General features: G+C 42.3%; 1 protein-coding gene across 15 annotated transcripts in view; it reads right to left on the reverse strand.

The window, feature by feature from the left end:
* PKNOX2 (PBX/knotted 1 homeobox 2) overlaps positions 1–16,202 on the reverse strand; it is a 691,764-nt gene that overhangs the window by 75,178 nt on the left and 600,384 nt on the right. For 14 of the 15 annotated variants that reach the window (XM_073320703.1, XM_073320715.1, XM_073320702.1 and 11 more), the window contains 2 exons: positions 8,177–8,306; positions 7,136–7,233 (listed from right to left, as the gene is read on the reverse strand). The exons of the other annotated variant lie outside the window; for it this stretch is intronic. In XM_073320703.1, coding sequence (XP_073176804.1) covers positions 7,136–7,233; positions 8,177–8,306 — 228 coding nt within the window. The remainder of the gene's footprint in view (positions 1–7,135; positions 7,234–8,176; positions 8,307–16,202) is intronic. 15 annotated transcript variants of the gene reach the window in all.

Below are 16,202 nucleotides of genomic sequence, written 5' to 3' on the forward strand. Positions count from 1 at the left end.
TCTGCTTGAGAAAGGACTATTCTCAGTAAGTGCCTAATCAAGAAACATTTAACGACAATGGACTTTGGGAGATGCCAATCCACATCTGAGCTTTCCTGGGTATGTTCAAACTAACATATAAACAATGGTGTCAGCCTGCAAAAAGCTGAATCATTCATAGACATGTGACTTGCCCAGGTGGCTACAAACTCCATCTTGTTGCTGTGACTTTGCACAGAAGAACAAATGGGTTTCTGCCCACAAGAGAAAGGCTATAAAAGTCCCTGGAAACCCCGCCATTTTGTCTTCAGCTGTCTTAAGAGATGGCCTCTCCAACCCCAAGAAATGCCTGAAAGAAACTGGAACAAAGGACAATAAATATGGGGGTGTGAGTGATTGCTGGACCCAGACTAGAAGGAGTCTAGTCTGTGAAAGATGCTTATTGGAACATCTCTGAGGGTGAGATTTACCTGCATTCAGTTTCATACTGTATTAGGCTTAGAATTGCATTTTTGTTTTGTTTTATTTTGCTTGGTAACCTACTTTGTTCTGTCTGTTATTACTTGGAACCACTTAAATCCTACCTTTTATACTTAATAAAATCATTTTTTTGCTTATTACTGAACCCAGAGTTAGTGACGAATACCTGTGGGAGCAAACAACTGTGCATATCTCTCTATCAGTGTTATAAAGGGTGGACAATTTATGAGTTTACCCTGTATAATCATAGAATCATAGAATATCAGGGTTGGAAGGGACCTCAGGAGGTTATCTAGTCCAACCCCCTGCTCAAAAGCAGGACCCATCCCCAATTAAATCATCCCAGCCAGGGCTCTGTCAAGCCTGACCTTAAAAACTTCTAAGGAAGGAGATTCTACCACCTCCCTAGGTAACGCATTCCAGTGTTTCACCACCCTCCTAGTGAAAAAGTTTTTCCTAATATCCAACCTAAACCTCCCCCACTGCAACTTGAGACCATTACTCCTTGTCCTGTCTTCTTCTACCACTGAGAATAGTCTAGAACCATCCTCTCTGGAACCACCTCTCAGGTAGTTGAAAGCAGCTATCAAATCCCCCCTCATTCTTCTCTTCTGCAGACTAAACAATCCCAGTTCCCTCAGCCTCTCCTCATAAGTCATGTGTTCCAGACCCCTAATCATTTTTGTTGCCCTTCGCTGGACTCTCTCCAATTTCTCCACATCCTTCTTGTAGTGTGGGGCCCAAAACTGGACACACTACTCCAGATGAGGCCTCACCAATGTCGAATAGAGGGGAACAATCACATCCCTCAATCTGCTGGCAAGGCCCCTACTTATACATCCCAAAATGCCATTGGCCTTCTTGGCAACAAGGGCACACTGTTGACTCATATCCAGCTTCTTATCCACTGTCACCCCTAGGTCCTTTTCCGCAGAACTGCTGCCAAGCCATTCGGTCCCTAGTCTGTAGCTGTGCATTGGGTTCTTCTGTCCTAAGTGCAGGACCCTGCACTTATCCTTATTGAACCTCATCAGATTTCTTTTGGCCCAATCTTCCAATTTGTCTAGGTCCCTCTGTATCCTATCCCTGCCCTCCAGCGTATCTACCACTCCTCCTAGTTTAGTATCATCTGCAAATTTGCTGAGAATGCAATCCACACCATCCTCCAGATCATTTATGAAGATATTGAACAAAACTGGCCCCAGGACCGACCCCTGGGGCACTCCACTTGACACCAGCTGCCAAGCTAGACATCGAGCCATTGATCACTACCCGTTGAGCCCGACAATCTAGTTAACTTTCTACCCACCTTATAGTGCATTCATCCAGCTCATACTTCTTTAACTTGCTGACAAGAATACTGTGGGAGACCATGTCAAAAGCTTTGCTAAAGTCAAGAAACAATATATCCACTGCTTTCCCTTCATCCACAGAACCAGTAATCTCATCGTAGAAGGCGATTAGCTTAGTCAGGCATGACCTTCCCTTGGTGAATCCATGCTGACTGTTCCTGATCACTTTCCTCTCATGTAAGTGCTTCAGGATTGATTCTTTGAGGACCTGCTCCATGATTTTTCCGGGGACTGAGGTGAGGCTGACTGGCCTGTAGTTCCCAGGATCCTCCTTCATCACTTGGATGGAAAAATGTGGATAACAATCTACTTCCTGCATTCTTCAAAGGACCAATGGCATCTGAACTTCTACAAGACCTTATTTGTGCCTGTACCAGCAGGGGCTTCTACACAATCAACTGTCCGTAGTCAGAACGATCTTCCCCGTACAGAACTATATACATGCAAGGCAATGAAGATTGGTGGTAACCCATTGTGACCAAATGCACCCCTACTCCGCACTGTAAAAAACATGCCTTGTGAGATATAATTTGAAAACTAATAACTCACTGGTCAATAATATTATGATGAAACGTGTAACAACATTATTTGTAAAGTTATGAATTTCCCCAGAATGATGTTGGTAGCACAAGTTCAAACCCATGTAGGCCCAGTTAGTCAGGTCTGGTCAAGCAGGTCTTAAAAGAATGTGTGTGTTTTACCTCAATTTACATATGAGTACTAAACAAAGTCCTCAAAACTGCAATACGGAGACAAGGCAAATCTGCATTTTAGCAAACAACAACATGAAACCTCTTTTACAGTGAGACTCCTTGTCCCTGTCATCAATGGGTGACTGAACTATAAAAGTGAGGGGTAGAAACACGCTATCTCTCCCTATCCTTCGCTCTCTCTGTTTCACTTAAGAAGACAAAAGAAACAACCTTTGGACTCTGGGAGCAGATCCTGGCATGAGAATTTGATTGGCACTGTTACTGGGTACCTGTGGTAAAAACTTCATCTTGACCCAAGTCTAGTTTAAGTTCAGAAAATGTTTTATCTTTATTTCTCTTATAAACACTTCTGACTTTAATAACTGTACTCACTTAAAATCTGTTTCTTTGTAGTTAGATGAACTTGTTTTATTCTTTAATCAAAACGAATCCAGTGCTGTGACTTGTTTGGGTAACTCCATTTAAAAGTAACAAGACTGTTGTATACTGATCCCCTTAGAGGGACAATGGATCTAGCACACCTGGACTGTCCAGGAGAGGGCTGGACTGTGCAGAACACATGTTTCTGGGAGTGTGTTTGGACCACTCTGCAGGTAGTAACCAAGGCTGTTGGAAGCCAGAGTGTGGCTGGTGTTTGCTGACAGGCTGCTGGGGTCAGAGCTGCTGGACCAGGGCTGAAGCTATACACAGACACTCAGGAGGTGACTTGCATGCTGTTTGGCTGCTTGTGAGGAGCCCAGGTTGGGAGCTACAGCAGCAAAGCATTGGGAGGCACCCCAGCTTTCAGGGCAAGTGGTGACACAGCTCCTCGCTGGTCTGGATTGTACCCCAAAATGTCATGCCCACACTCCCAACAGATTTCAGAGTAACAGCCGTGTTAGTCAGTATTCGCAAAAAGAAAAGGAGTACTTGTGGCACCTTAGAGACTAACCAATTTATTGGAGCATAAGCTTTCGTGAGCTACAGCTCACTTCATCGGATGCATACCGTGGAAACTGCAGCAGACTTTATATACACACAGAGATCATGAAACAATACCTCCTCCCACCCCACTGTCCTGCTGGTAATAGCTTATCTATCTCCCAACAGAGACCACAATGGTGAACAAGAGGATGATGATGATACCTGTATATATTTATTATTAGATTTTGTTTAACCCTTAGGTTATTGTTGTTGTGATGCTTTGAGATCACAAAAAAATCCAATTTTGTCTTAGTTTAATGACTATATATTATTTAACAGCCGAATGCAAATATTTCAAAGTTGTCATTTTAAAGTGTTGGTGTCATTGTTTGTGCCACGACCATAGAAATGGAATAACTTGACCACTCTGCATCATATCTCATCTCGAAGTAGATGCAATGAGTTTTTTTATGATGTGTGTGTAGAGAGGGTAAATTAAGTTGACCAAATTGGTGGTGTCTGCTGTTCCCCTACTGGATTCAGACCACAAAGGGAGGAGTCATTGTAGAATTGTAGGAGTGGAAGAGACCTCAAGAGGTCATGTAGTCCAGTCCCTGCACTCATGGCAGGACTAAGTATTATCTAGACCATCCTGGACAGATATTCGTCTAACCTGCTCTTAAAAATCTCCATTATGGTTCTGTGTGACAGAATTTCAGTTTTTATAACTCGTTTTTTAAAAAACCTAAAACTTCACACACATGACCTTTATTAAAAGAAAGTTAAAACCACAAAATCAAACACTAACTGGGCAGGAAACACCAATGCAACCTTAAATCTGCCTCTGTGTGTGTGTGTGTGTGTGTATTATGACAGTCTTTAATTACATGAGTACAGAAGCAGAAGGACCCCTGCTTCTGTTACGAAGGAGGCATATAGTTAGGTTGCACAGACAACCTTATTTCTGGCATTTTGTGTGCTTAAATCTGCAACCCTTACCTTCAGATATAGTTTTTTTGTATGAAAAAAGCACGAACATCTGTCAGCTAGATTTGACTCTGTCTTTACGCATTTCCAGTGGAAGGCTGGGAAAATTCTTTAGCCCAGTGAATACAAATCTCAGTATTCTGAATCAGTTTCTGCAAATGCCTATAATTTATGAAAAGGGAGGGGGAATAAAATGGAAACAAACTAGTGATGAACAATAAAACAAATGGACCCTTTCACTGAGCTCCATAATTCATGTGCGTGGGAGCAGTGGATGAGTGATTATGGCGTATCTTTTGTTGACAGGACAGATGTATTATCCTGTGCACTGCTGTATATTGTTGTATCACTTTTATTCTATACAATGCAGATCATTCAAAAATTTGCTGTTGCCTCAAGCAGCACAGGGGTCATTTTCAGGTTTAAACTAGTGTCAGTGGTGGATTCTCTGTAACTTGAAGTCTTTAAACCATCATTTGAGGACTTCAGTAACTCAGCCAGAGGTTCTGTGGCCTGCAATGTGCAGGAGGTCAGACTAGATGATCACGATGGTTCCTTCTGACCTTAAAGTCTGTCTATAACCCTCCAATAAATTGCTCAAGTTCAGCCTAATTCACATTAAAATGTCTGATAATCACCTTAGCTGTAGCTCTGGAATGAACCAAACTGGTGGCTATGTCAGAGAAATGCCTATTTGCAATTCCTCACAATAAAAGGTTAACTATTGTGTATTTTTTCACTGTAACTCTCTGCATTTCTGAACACTCTGAGACTCAATGCATTCATCTTTCTTTGTTAAGGACGTGCCTTTCAGAAGTGCTGGACATCCACAGCTTCTATTGCCTCAGTCACATCTGCCAACTAGGCCATAATTGTTTTTGAATGTTTGTTCTTTTAAATCTTGTCTCTTCAGCGCAGGGTAAACCGCGTACAGAATTTACACTCGGCTTGAAAGTTATCAACACATTTCTAGCTAGACCACTTCAAGTAAATAGAAAACTGATTTTTTTCCCCTACAAACTGACATCAAATGTATGTGTGTTCCTGATGGAAGAGTTTATTATTTAATTCTAAACCCCTGTGAAAGCCAATGCATTTTCCTTATGATTCTTTGCTGTTATGACTCGTTGTTGTTCATAGCATGTTGTCTAAGTGTGGTGTTCCACATACATTTCATATAAACGACTTCTGTGGACTGCATAGCACTACAAGATGTTATATGTGTCTGTCTGAGTTGTAGAAAAGACCAGTATGATATGTTTTTGTATTATCTTGAGAAAGAGTGTGTGATCATGTAATTAAAACCTGAGCCAGATTCACAGGTACACTCCAGCTGCTTTGCACCACTGTGATGCAAAGCAGCTGTAAACCTAGCTTAAGTCGCTGCTTAAATGGATTTATAGCTGCTTTGCATCACAAGAGTGCATCATGTGGGTGAATCTGTCCCTGTATTTATAATGCATTCAAACAAAGAGGCAGAGTTACAGTTGTGTGAGCAACCTTTAGTTTACCTCTCTTGACTTTTGTGTGATTAACTGTAATTTTATCATTAACTTTATATTGTATTTTTTGCATTCCGTGTGTATAGTTTTATTTTTTACAGAGAAAACTAAACAAGGAGCTTTGTTCTCCCAAGCTTCAAAGATCTGCAACACTGAACTGCCAAAGAGCTCTGGAGGAACAGAGCTTTATTTCAGCAGAGGGCAGTTCTTATTACCAGACCCTGAACTCTCTGAAACATTAGGCCCTAGCTAGTTCAAGTCTCTTCAGTGGATGAGGCAGCCCACTACTAAGATAATGTAGCTAACCACAGCAGGAGCACATACATATTTGGGATTCAGATCCTAAAACGTCTTACCGAAATATGTGTTCATATAGGGCAAGCACAGGACTCCATCAGTCTGTCAAACCTATTGCAATAAGGTCAGAGAATAACTTCACTGAATCTCCCTGCCCCTCAGAAGTGGATTATCATAGAATAATAGAAGATTAGGGTTGGAAGAGACCTCAGGAGGTCATCTAGTCCAACCCCCTGCTCAAAGGACCAACCCCAACTAAATCGGAGCCTTCCTTTGACTTACTTCACACAGGCTGGTCATAGTCATGGGTCTGCATCTCCTCAATGACGTTCACATGTCACGGGTCAGTTACTTACTAGGAAGCCAGAGTGTTAGTGAAGGATCAAAACACAGATCTCCCTTTGACAATCCATCACACTTGCATTAACCATAGGTCTGGCTGGATGTCCCAGGCCTCATCATGTGTGAGTACCTACCCCCCACTGATTTTAATGAGAGCTGTCCGCTGACAGAATGTCTGGCTCCTCATTGCTAAGCATATTGTCAGGAACTGCTGGACCTAAAATTTGCTAAAAGCAGTGGCAGCTGTTGTTTGTAACTGAGTCTCCCTGCACAATTTAGGTGAGAGAGCAGGAGTGAGTGTGAGAGGGGAGAGAGCACAAGATAGCACCAAGGGGAGAGTGTGAGAGGAGGGAACATGAGATTATGTGCAAAAAGAGTGTGAGAGCAAGTATGTGACCAGAGAGAGAAGGAGCTGAGACAGGGCATGAAAGGAGATTGTGGGGGCAGAGGGAGATGTGAGAGCAGTGGATGAATGAAAAATGACCATGCTCTTTCCCTGTAGTTGTTCCCCTTTTAAAACTTTAAGGACACCAGTGTTCTGGCTTAGCCCTTTCAGGCCTCTCAGTCCCACTCATCTTACCTGTGTGTTCTGGATCTGTATGGCTCCTTGTGGGATTGCTTGGGTTACCACTTGGCCCTGAGATGTTACCATAGTTACAGGCTGGTAAAGGGCTCCACCTGACAAAGATATGGTTCAAAGCAGAGTTTTAGGGAAACAGCTGGTATTTATCACTCCAGGCTGGCCAAGGGGAGGCACATGCTCAAGGCCAGTGGTGTCACTGGTCTCAGCTGCAGCTCAGAGTTGTCGTGAGAAGTCAGTTTGGAAAGGAGCATATTAACACTTTTAGCAGAGCTGCACACTGTCCAGTACAAAAGCACAGGGATTGGACTAGCCAGATAAAACTGGGTCTAGATCCATTCCTGTAGTTCAAGCAAAGGATCACAGTAAAAGTATGACAAAATAATGTCATTCCCTTCCAAAGCCAAGAGCTCTCAGGTTCTGGGGCCCTGGGGCAGCCCCAGCCGGAGCGGCTGTGAGGGGATAGAACACTGCCAACCTTTTCTGGGGCTCAGAAGATCCCTGGAGCTACAGAATTTGACATTCTGCAAAGCAGAGATGACAGAAGGGTGATGCATCATCACTACAGCTCTGTTTAAAAACACATCAATTCTGCACTGGACAAATTGATCCTGGGCCACAGGTCAGTACCCAAAGCAGAACTAGAGTTGCTGAAATAACAGACACTGCCCAGCTCACAAAGAATGGTCTGAGACAGTAACATGAAAATGAACCTACTGGCTACCAAGGGGCCAGCATGCAGTATTGTGAGCCCTGATCCAAGAAGGCAGAGCCAGTAGAGTCATCAGAGCTCTCCCGCTGTGCAGTTAATTATCTCAGCTTTAACAGAAAGACAGGTGTTCCCATTTCACAACATCTGAGTCAGAAGACACTTGGACGTGCAAAGTGCTGCCCAGTTCCATGCCATACCTTTCATTTCACAGACATTTGCTCTGCCTGTTCTTACTCAGGTTTTTTTTTCCTTGTCATCTAAAGAAAAGAACGTAAGCATGCAAAAGATGTGACTAACATGGTCACTGATGTACGTTGCACGCCTCCCACCTGACACAACTTGTGAATTGACCGTTGCCATGGAGATGTTCCCTGGCTGCAGCGCTGATGCTGGGACCACAATTCCCTGGGGGTTGTTGGCCACTGCAGTCATTGAGTTCGGAGAATTCTGCAGCAAATCCTAGAGAGACCAACACAAACCTCAGCTTATACAAAGATTCCAGACACAATCAGCAGAAACAAGCCTTATTGGGAATTAGCCTTCGATCAAAGGGTTAATTCAATACTAACCCTGTGCTCATCTGCAGACTGAGATTTTTAGGGGTCTCAAAGCATTTTAGAAATATTAATAAACAGAGAATAAAATATACTTTTTTCCAACAATGAATTTCTGTTGTACATATTTTGATATTTTTTTCCATGGGGAAACTTCAGAATGAAATAAAACAATATATTTTCATTTAGATTCCAATTTTTTTAAATGCTTTCATTCTATCTGAAATTTCATTTCATTTTAATTGACATTCACATTTCAATTCAACCTTCAGAAATGAAAACAACTTTTTGAAATTTTGGATTTTTGTTTTCTCCCTTTTTTGCTCCTGAATGGAATAGAATGTCTAGTTATTGGTTTTTTAATTCTTTCCTCTCTTTTTAACATTTCCCTTTTTCTACTTTAACTTTTAAAAATGTCTCCAACTTTGGAAAAGTTACCAAGTTAGAAAAATGAACTTTGCTAACTCTTCCCCTCATGATTCTGATCCATGCTGGCAGTTCCTGTATTCCTGTGTCTTTCTATCTGTGTTTGTGTAGCATCCAGCAAAATGGGGCCCCAGTCATTAGTGGGCCTTTGGGAGCTAAATATGTATACCTGTGTTTGAAGTTATGAATATTGCGTGTGTACTGGCTTGATTTTTTAAGTAGCCTTTGTAAGCATTTGGTCAGCTTCTTGAGAAAGGAATGTGCAAGTTAAATGCTCAATCAAGAAGCACTTAACGGACAATGGATCTTGAAGATGCCAGTCCACATCTGAGCTTTTGCAGGAATTTGGCTTGGGTGGTAAGAAACTCAGTCATACATGGACATGTGACTTGCCCATGTGACTCCAAAAGTCCATTTTGTAGCTGGATTCTACACGGGGGGCAGGGGAGTGTCCATCCACAGGAGAAAGTCTATTTAAACCCCTGGGAGACCCCTCCATTTTGTCTTCTGCTGGCTAAGAAGATAGCCTCTCCACCCCCAAGGATACCTGAAAGAAACTGGAACAAAGGTCAGTAACTACAGGGGGTGTGAGTGATTGCTGGACCCAGACTAGGAGGAGACTAGTCTGTAAAAGGAAGCTTACTGGAATTCCTTTAAGGGTGAGGTTTTTATCTGTATTCAGAGTTCTTACTGTATTAGATATGGACTTGTGTGTTTTACTTTATTTTTCTTGGTAATTCACTTTGTTCTGTCTGTTATTACTTGGAACCACTTAAACCCTACTTTCTGTATTTAATAAAATCACTTTTTATTTATTAATTAATTCAGAGTATGTATTAATACCTGGGGGGGGAGGGGGGCTGAACAGCTGTGCATATCTCTCTATCATTGTTACAGAGGACGAACAATTTATGAGTTTACCCTGTATAAGCTTTATAGAGGGTAAAACAGATTTATTTGGGGTTTGGACCCCGTTGGGAGTTGGGCATCTGAGTGTCAAAGACAGGAACATTTCTTAAGCTGCTTTCAGTTAAGTCTGCAGCTTTGGGGCACGTGGTTCAGACCCTGGGTCTATGTTGGAGCAGACTGGTATGTCTGGCTCAACAAGACAGGGTGCTGAAGTCCCAAGCTGGCAGAGAAAGAAGGGGCAGAAGTAGTCTTGGCACATCAGTTGGCAGCCCCAAGGGCGTTTCTGTGATTCAACCCGTCACACCTGTGTCTTTCTATCTGTGTTTGTGTAGCATCCAGCAAAATGGGGCCCCAGTCATTAGTGGGCCTTTGGGAGCTAAATATGTACATATGGTTACATAGTAATAAAGCTAAAAGAAAAGGAGTACTTGTGGCACCTTAGAGACTAACAAATTTATTTGAGCATAAGCTTTCATGAGCTACAGCTCACTTCATCGAAAGCTTATGCTCAAATAAATTTGTTAGTCTTTAAGGTGCCACAAGTACTCCTTTTTTTTTTTTGCGAACACAGACTAACACGGCTGCTACTCTGAAATCAGTAATAAAACTGTCACCTGACCTGCAAGGGCAATATACAGCTCCTTTCCCCCATCATGGCTGTGATTCTGTATGATTGAAATATGACCTTGTATATCAATGTAACTAGCACTGTTATTTTAACAAATCTTATACAAAGTATGTCATGTAAGGTATCAATGAAAAAGTTAGAATCTATCAAATATGATTATCCTATTTGTATGCATGTATCATCTTTGTAACTAAAGTTATGAACATTGACTATGTACCAGTATTTCAAATGTATTTGATCCTGGGGTAACACCCACCATGTAAAAACTACATTCAGGACAGACAGCTTTATGTTGATGGCCCCTCAAGGGCAATTAACTCTCACAGTGGGCCATAAAAGAAACTCATTCCACCCGTTGGCTCTTCCTGCAGATGCCTTATCCTCCATGTGGCCAATGGCTTGCTCCTGTGAGTTAGCAAGCCATGCAAAGGCATGTGACTTGCTCATGTGACCCTGGACTCCATCTTCTGCCTGTAATTTTCCACAAACTGAGACTGGGAGCTTTGTTTGGGACAGAAAAATTCCATCCACCTGGGAGAGGGTGTAAAAGACCCTAGAAACATCCCCATTTTGTCTTCATTTCCTGCTTCATTTCTCTGGGTTGAATTTCTAATAAGGAAGCTCTGAACAATGACTGATGACTACCAAACTGATTGGGTAATTTCTGGAGAGATTTGCAAACTAGCAGTTTATTCCATCACTGCTTCAAACCTGATACAAGTACTTTGCAATGACTGTATGTATATGATTTCCTTAACCATTTTAACTCTCTATTTCTTTTCTCTTAAAAATAAACCTTTAGATTTTAGCTATTAAAGGATTGGCAACAGCATGATTATTGGGTAAGATCTGCGATATATATTAACTTGGCTATGTCACTGGTCTCTTGAGATCACAAAAACCCTTTGTTTGATGAAATTGGTTTTCAGTAACCACTCATCATAAGTCTAGTGTCTGGTTGGTGAAATATATGCTGGAATGCCTAAGGAGAGTGCATTTTTGACTTCTTGTGGTGAGTTAAAAGTTTACTTTTATTAATGGCTTGGTATATCTAATGGTAGAATAACCACCTGTTTGGGGTGAGTCTGCCCTATTTCTCAGCTGTTTGTCCTGAATCTGGTATTCTCAGCTGTAACCCACTGAGGCATGGTGACAATGGTGCCTATTGAGCAGTTGAAGAGCCTCTTTGCCGATCCCTGGTTCCCTGTGCTCTCATTGTAGGCAACACTGAAGGTGGGGCTGACAATTTCTTGCTCAAACAGATCCAGATGCAAACCCCTCATTCACACTGGTCCTATTGACTCCACTGGTCGCTGCTCACCATTGTGAGTACGGTATTTACAGTGTATAAGTAACATCTTCCTTCTAGTCAATTCTAAAGCTCAGAAATACATGCTGTACTTCAAGAGCAATACTCAAGTCAACGTTTGCTGTGGACCCACAACAGAGCTCACTTCACCAAGTACTGAAATGCCACTGCCTTGAATGCGAAGCACAACAGCTGATAAAACCGTGCACAGCCCAGGGCACTATCTGCAAGTAACAATGATCAGCATTGTAGAGAAGAAACAGTCTATTAATGGAATGAATGGGTAACAGGCTAAGCCTATGTGTAGAGATGCAGGGTTCCTAAGTAGATACATCCTATTATCAGGGTCTTGAACACTGCATGAAAGTGCAAGGTAATTTGTGCTGAGTTATTCTGTCAAGTGCATTCAGCAAGCTATAACTACAGTGTAAGATCTGGAACTTCTCTCAGGTCCCATCTTCATGCTCTCAACAGGAATAACTGACACCTAACCGAAAATAACTGCTGGAGTCAGAGAGCTATCTACAGTAGGGCTACATGGTACAGCTGTGGATAGGGCATCTCGAGAGAACCAGGATGTGGAGCAGAGGGGTTCTGAGGCAAAAATCCTAGGGACAGCCATGCTAGGGAAAAAAGCTTCAATGAAGTTTTAGTTTTTGTTACTTACATGGCATAGATTAATAGAGTCACTGATTTTAAGGCCACCATTTTACCATTGAGTCTGATCTCATGCATTAGTAGGTCACAGAATTTCACCCACTGATTCCTGCATTGAGATAATTAACTTCTGGTTGAGCTAGAATGTATCTTTTAGAAGGACACTCATTCTTAATGTAAAGAATTCTAAGGATGGAACTCCTTTGAAAGCTGCTCTTAGGTATAGCTACCCACACTGTGGCTGGGGAATGCAGAGGCATATAGCAGGGGCCTTGGTGCAGAGTGGTTGATTGAATCTACTTCTCTCTCTATCAAAAGAGAAAATCCCTCTTATTCCATCATATCCACCCCATGTCTCATCACCGAAAAGATCAGTACCTTTAAGGGACTGTCAGCCAAATACTGTGAGCAATACATTTCAATCAAAATTGCTCTGTAATAGCCACAAACACCTTAAAATTAAGGCAATGAAGTAGGAGGAAGAGGATTCTAGGCCCACATGAGGAAGCAAATTCTGTTCAGATCCATCTGTGTGGAATCAGGTATGAATCTATTACATTAATTGCATCACGGGGCAGCAAAGACCTTCTAGTATTCAGCACTATCATTACCTGCCTGCTGCAATTTCACTCCTCCGCCCCCCATGACAGCCGCGGTTTCCATGTGAGCACTCTGCTGAGGGGCTGCTTTCTCACTGTACTTTGAACATGAGTCCCACAGGGGGCCTTGCTTTGTCTTTTGCTTTCTGAGGCTGCCAGGATTATACAATGCCAAGAAGGACAACCAGATACGCTGAAAATCAGGGATTTTAAATGGGCACATTGATTTCCCCATGCTGTGGCCTCTTGATGCTGACAGACCATTGCCCATAATCATAAAATTCCTTAGCTTGCAGGACAGAGAATTGATCTTGTGTGGACCCTGTAAGGCCAGCAAGGGAGATGCTCTCTTCTTTTACCCCAATTCCTGCCTAGAAACACAAAAGGGAACAGCACTTATTCCCATCAGATATAATCTCTGCAATAAAAACTTACCTCTGTACATCTCAGTTTCACCAGGACACTCTCAGGCCTGGCCCATACCTAAAACTATATCATTCTACTCTATGGCAGGGACTTCCTCTTTATCCTCCCCCTGCAGAGCTGTATAGTAGCTATCCAGCCAGCCCAGCAATACAGAGAGCGAGCTCTGCATGCACGGGTCTGCAGGGGGAGCAGCAGACTGCAGCCTAGATCACACTATAGCAGCCAAGATAGAGAGCAGGATTCTGGCTCCCACTTCCCAGCATGTATCCATGTGATAGAGAGAATGACTTCCTGGTCCCTCCAGGGTTTAGAGGAAAAGATATACTGATGCCCCAGGAAGACAGAAAAGCTCAAGGGGAGTGAGAGGAAGAAAGGAGAGGAGAGAAATTTCAGGGAAGAAGGAGTGAGCAAAGAGGAGGGGGGGATTTGATGGCATAACAAAAAAGCCAAAGAGGAGATGGGGAAACTTGAAGGGAAAAGGGGAGGCAGTGATGGAAGGGAGAAAAGAGAGGGGGGGAATTAATAGGTTTGATGTTGTGGTGGGGGATTGATGGATTTATGACTGGAGATTGATGCAAATACTGTAATGCATATTTATTTAATATAGAAATTGAGACACTATAACATTTACATACAATCTCTAGATGCCCAAACTTACAGCCCTGATAAGTAATGTCTGATACCTGGCCAGGCTTGATATACGTGCTGCTAGGTTTTCAGAAGGTCTGAGGAGATGGCAAGACATCCCAAACGTCATTACCTTCTAATCTAGCCATTACTTAAAGAAATGGATAGACGTTTTTTTTCTTTAAGCTATTTATTTCCACCTATATTGGTTTATTAACTTCTGGCTAATTCTGCAACATGTTATGGTTGATCATGGTATATTATGAGCAACTCTTCTGACTTCTTTATTAGCCATGGTATGCAGCAGCTGAGAACTGTGCCCTTACTGGTGCCTACACTATGAGACAAGTTACTGCTTGTAATAGCAATGGTAAAAGCCCAAGTTAAAACATCTGCTAATATGGACTGCACAAAACCACTGTTAGTGCTTTGATCAGATATTTGTTCTGGAGACATGGGTGAAATCCTGGCTGTACTGAAGTCAATAGCAAAACTCCTGTTGACTTCAGGAAGGCCAGGATTTCATCCATGTGTGCTATGCCACACTTTCAAACTCTCTTATTTCCCTATAGCATGAATAATTTGATACTGCAATGATCAGTGCAGACAAAACCTCCACCAGTAGGTGATGCAAAATTTTTATCTTAGTGTTAACTTGTCTTGGCTCAGGGGATGGATGCAGGATCAGCTTAAGTCTTGTCTGTGGTGTTAGCGTTGTAATGCAGTGTCCCAATAGGTTCTTTTGTTTCCATAAGCAAGTATCACACCTGGGGTCAGCAGCTTCAAGATGGCAAGAGAACTTTAGCCTGAAAAGAAACTGCCCGGTCATGCAGATGCAGTTGGAATCCATGAGTACTTGACAGACGGAACCGCTTCTCTCTGTGAACGAGTGGTCTGATGGGAAAGCAGCAGAATAGCTCGCAGTGTTTTTGGATGGTGATGCTAACGCCTTTTACCAGCTGTTTCCCAGTATGGGTCATGGGTTGTAATGACAGTTACACCAACGTTTGCACAACTAGTATGAATGGCGATTGGCCCTTTCGAAATACCAGAAGAAAGAGCAAGCTAGGAGGTGACAGGGAGGGGAACCCTGCATCGTTATTTGTGTGCATGGAGTTTTGATACAGCTTTCCCCAGGCCAACCTGGCCAGAAGATGACTCAAGTGAAGTAGAACATGCTGTGCAGAATCTGGAACTGTCAATGCTGGGAGTGGGAGTGGCAATATGGTGGCAAGGTATCAGAGAATTTGGTGTGAAAAGTAGTTTATAAATGGTTTACCAGGGGAAGAATGACATGCTGGATAAATCTATGGACGAGATTATATGCAGAGTTACAAATGTGGAAGACAAAATTGAGGTTTCCTTAAAAGGTATCAGCTGTTAATTCCCAGCTCCAGGGTGACTCTTTTATACCAGATGCAGCTCTTCAAGAAATGATACTAGTTAAGTAGCTAAAAAATTGGAGGAGGCCCACCTGAAAGCTACTACGGAGCACTTAACCAGGAAGAAGAGGTGGTTGAGACTTCTTTTAAACCACTCACAAACTCATCCAAAGCCCAGGTCTTGGTGGTGAGGGGGGACTTCAACTCCCCAGACATGTGTTGGGAAAATAGCACAGCAGGGCACAGATTATCCAACAAGATCTTGGACTGTACTGGAGACCATTTTTAATTTCAGAAGGTAGAGAAAGCTACTAGGAGAGAAGCTGCTTTAGATTTGATTTTGAAGAATAGGGAGGAACTGGTTGAGAATTTGAAAGTGAAAGGCAACTTGGGTGAAAGTGATCATGAAATGACAGAGTTCATGATTCTAAGGAATGGTAGGAGGGAGAACAGCAAAATAAAGACAATGGATTTCAAGAAGGCAGATTTTAGCAAACTCAGGGAGTTGGTAGGTAAGATACCATGGGAAGCAAGTCTAAGGGGAAAAACAATTGAAGACAGTTGGCAGTTTTTCAAAGAGATATTATTAAGGGCACAAAAGCAAACTATCCCACTGTGTAGGAAAGATAGGGAGTATGGCAGGAGACTACCCTTTCTTAACTAGGAGATCTTTGATGATATAAAAATCAAAAGAGTACTACAAAAAGTGGAAACTTGGTCAAATTACAAAGGATGAATATAAAAAAATAACACAAGTATGTAGGGACAAAATTAGAAAGGCCAAGGCACAAAACGAGATCAAACTAGCTAGATACATAAAGGGTAAAAAAAACAACAA

This window comes from Lepidochelys kempii, chromosome 22 (genome assembly GCF_965140265.1).
Source record: "Lepidochelys kempii isolate rLepKem1 chromosome 22, rLepKem1.hap2, whole genome shotgun sequence".
NCBI lineage: Eukaryota > Metazoa > Chordata > Testudines > Cheloniidae > Lepidochelys > Lepidochelys kempii.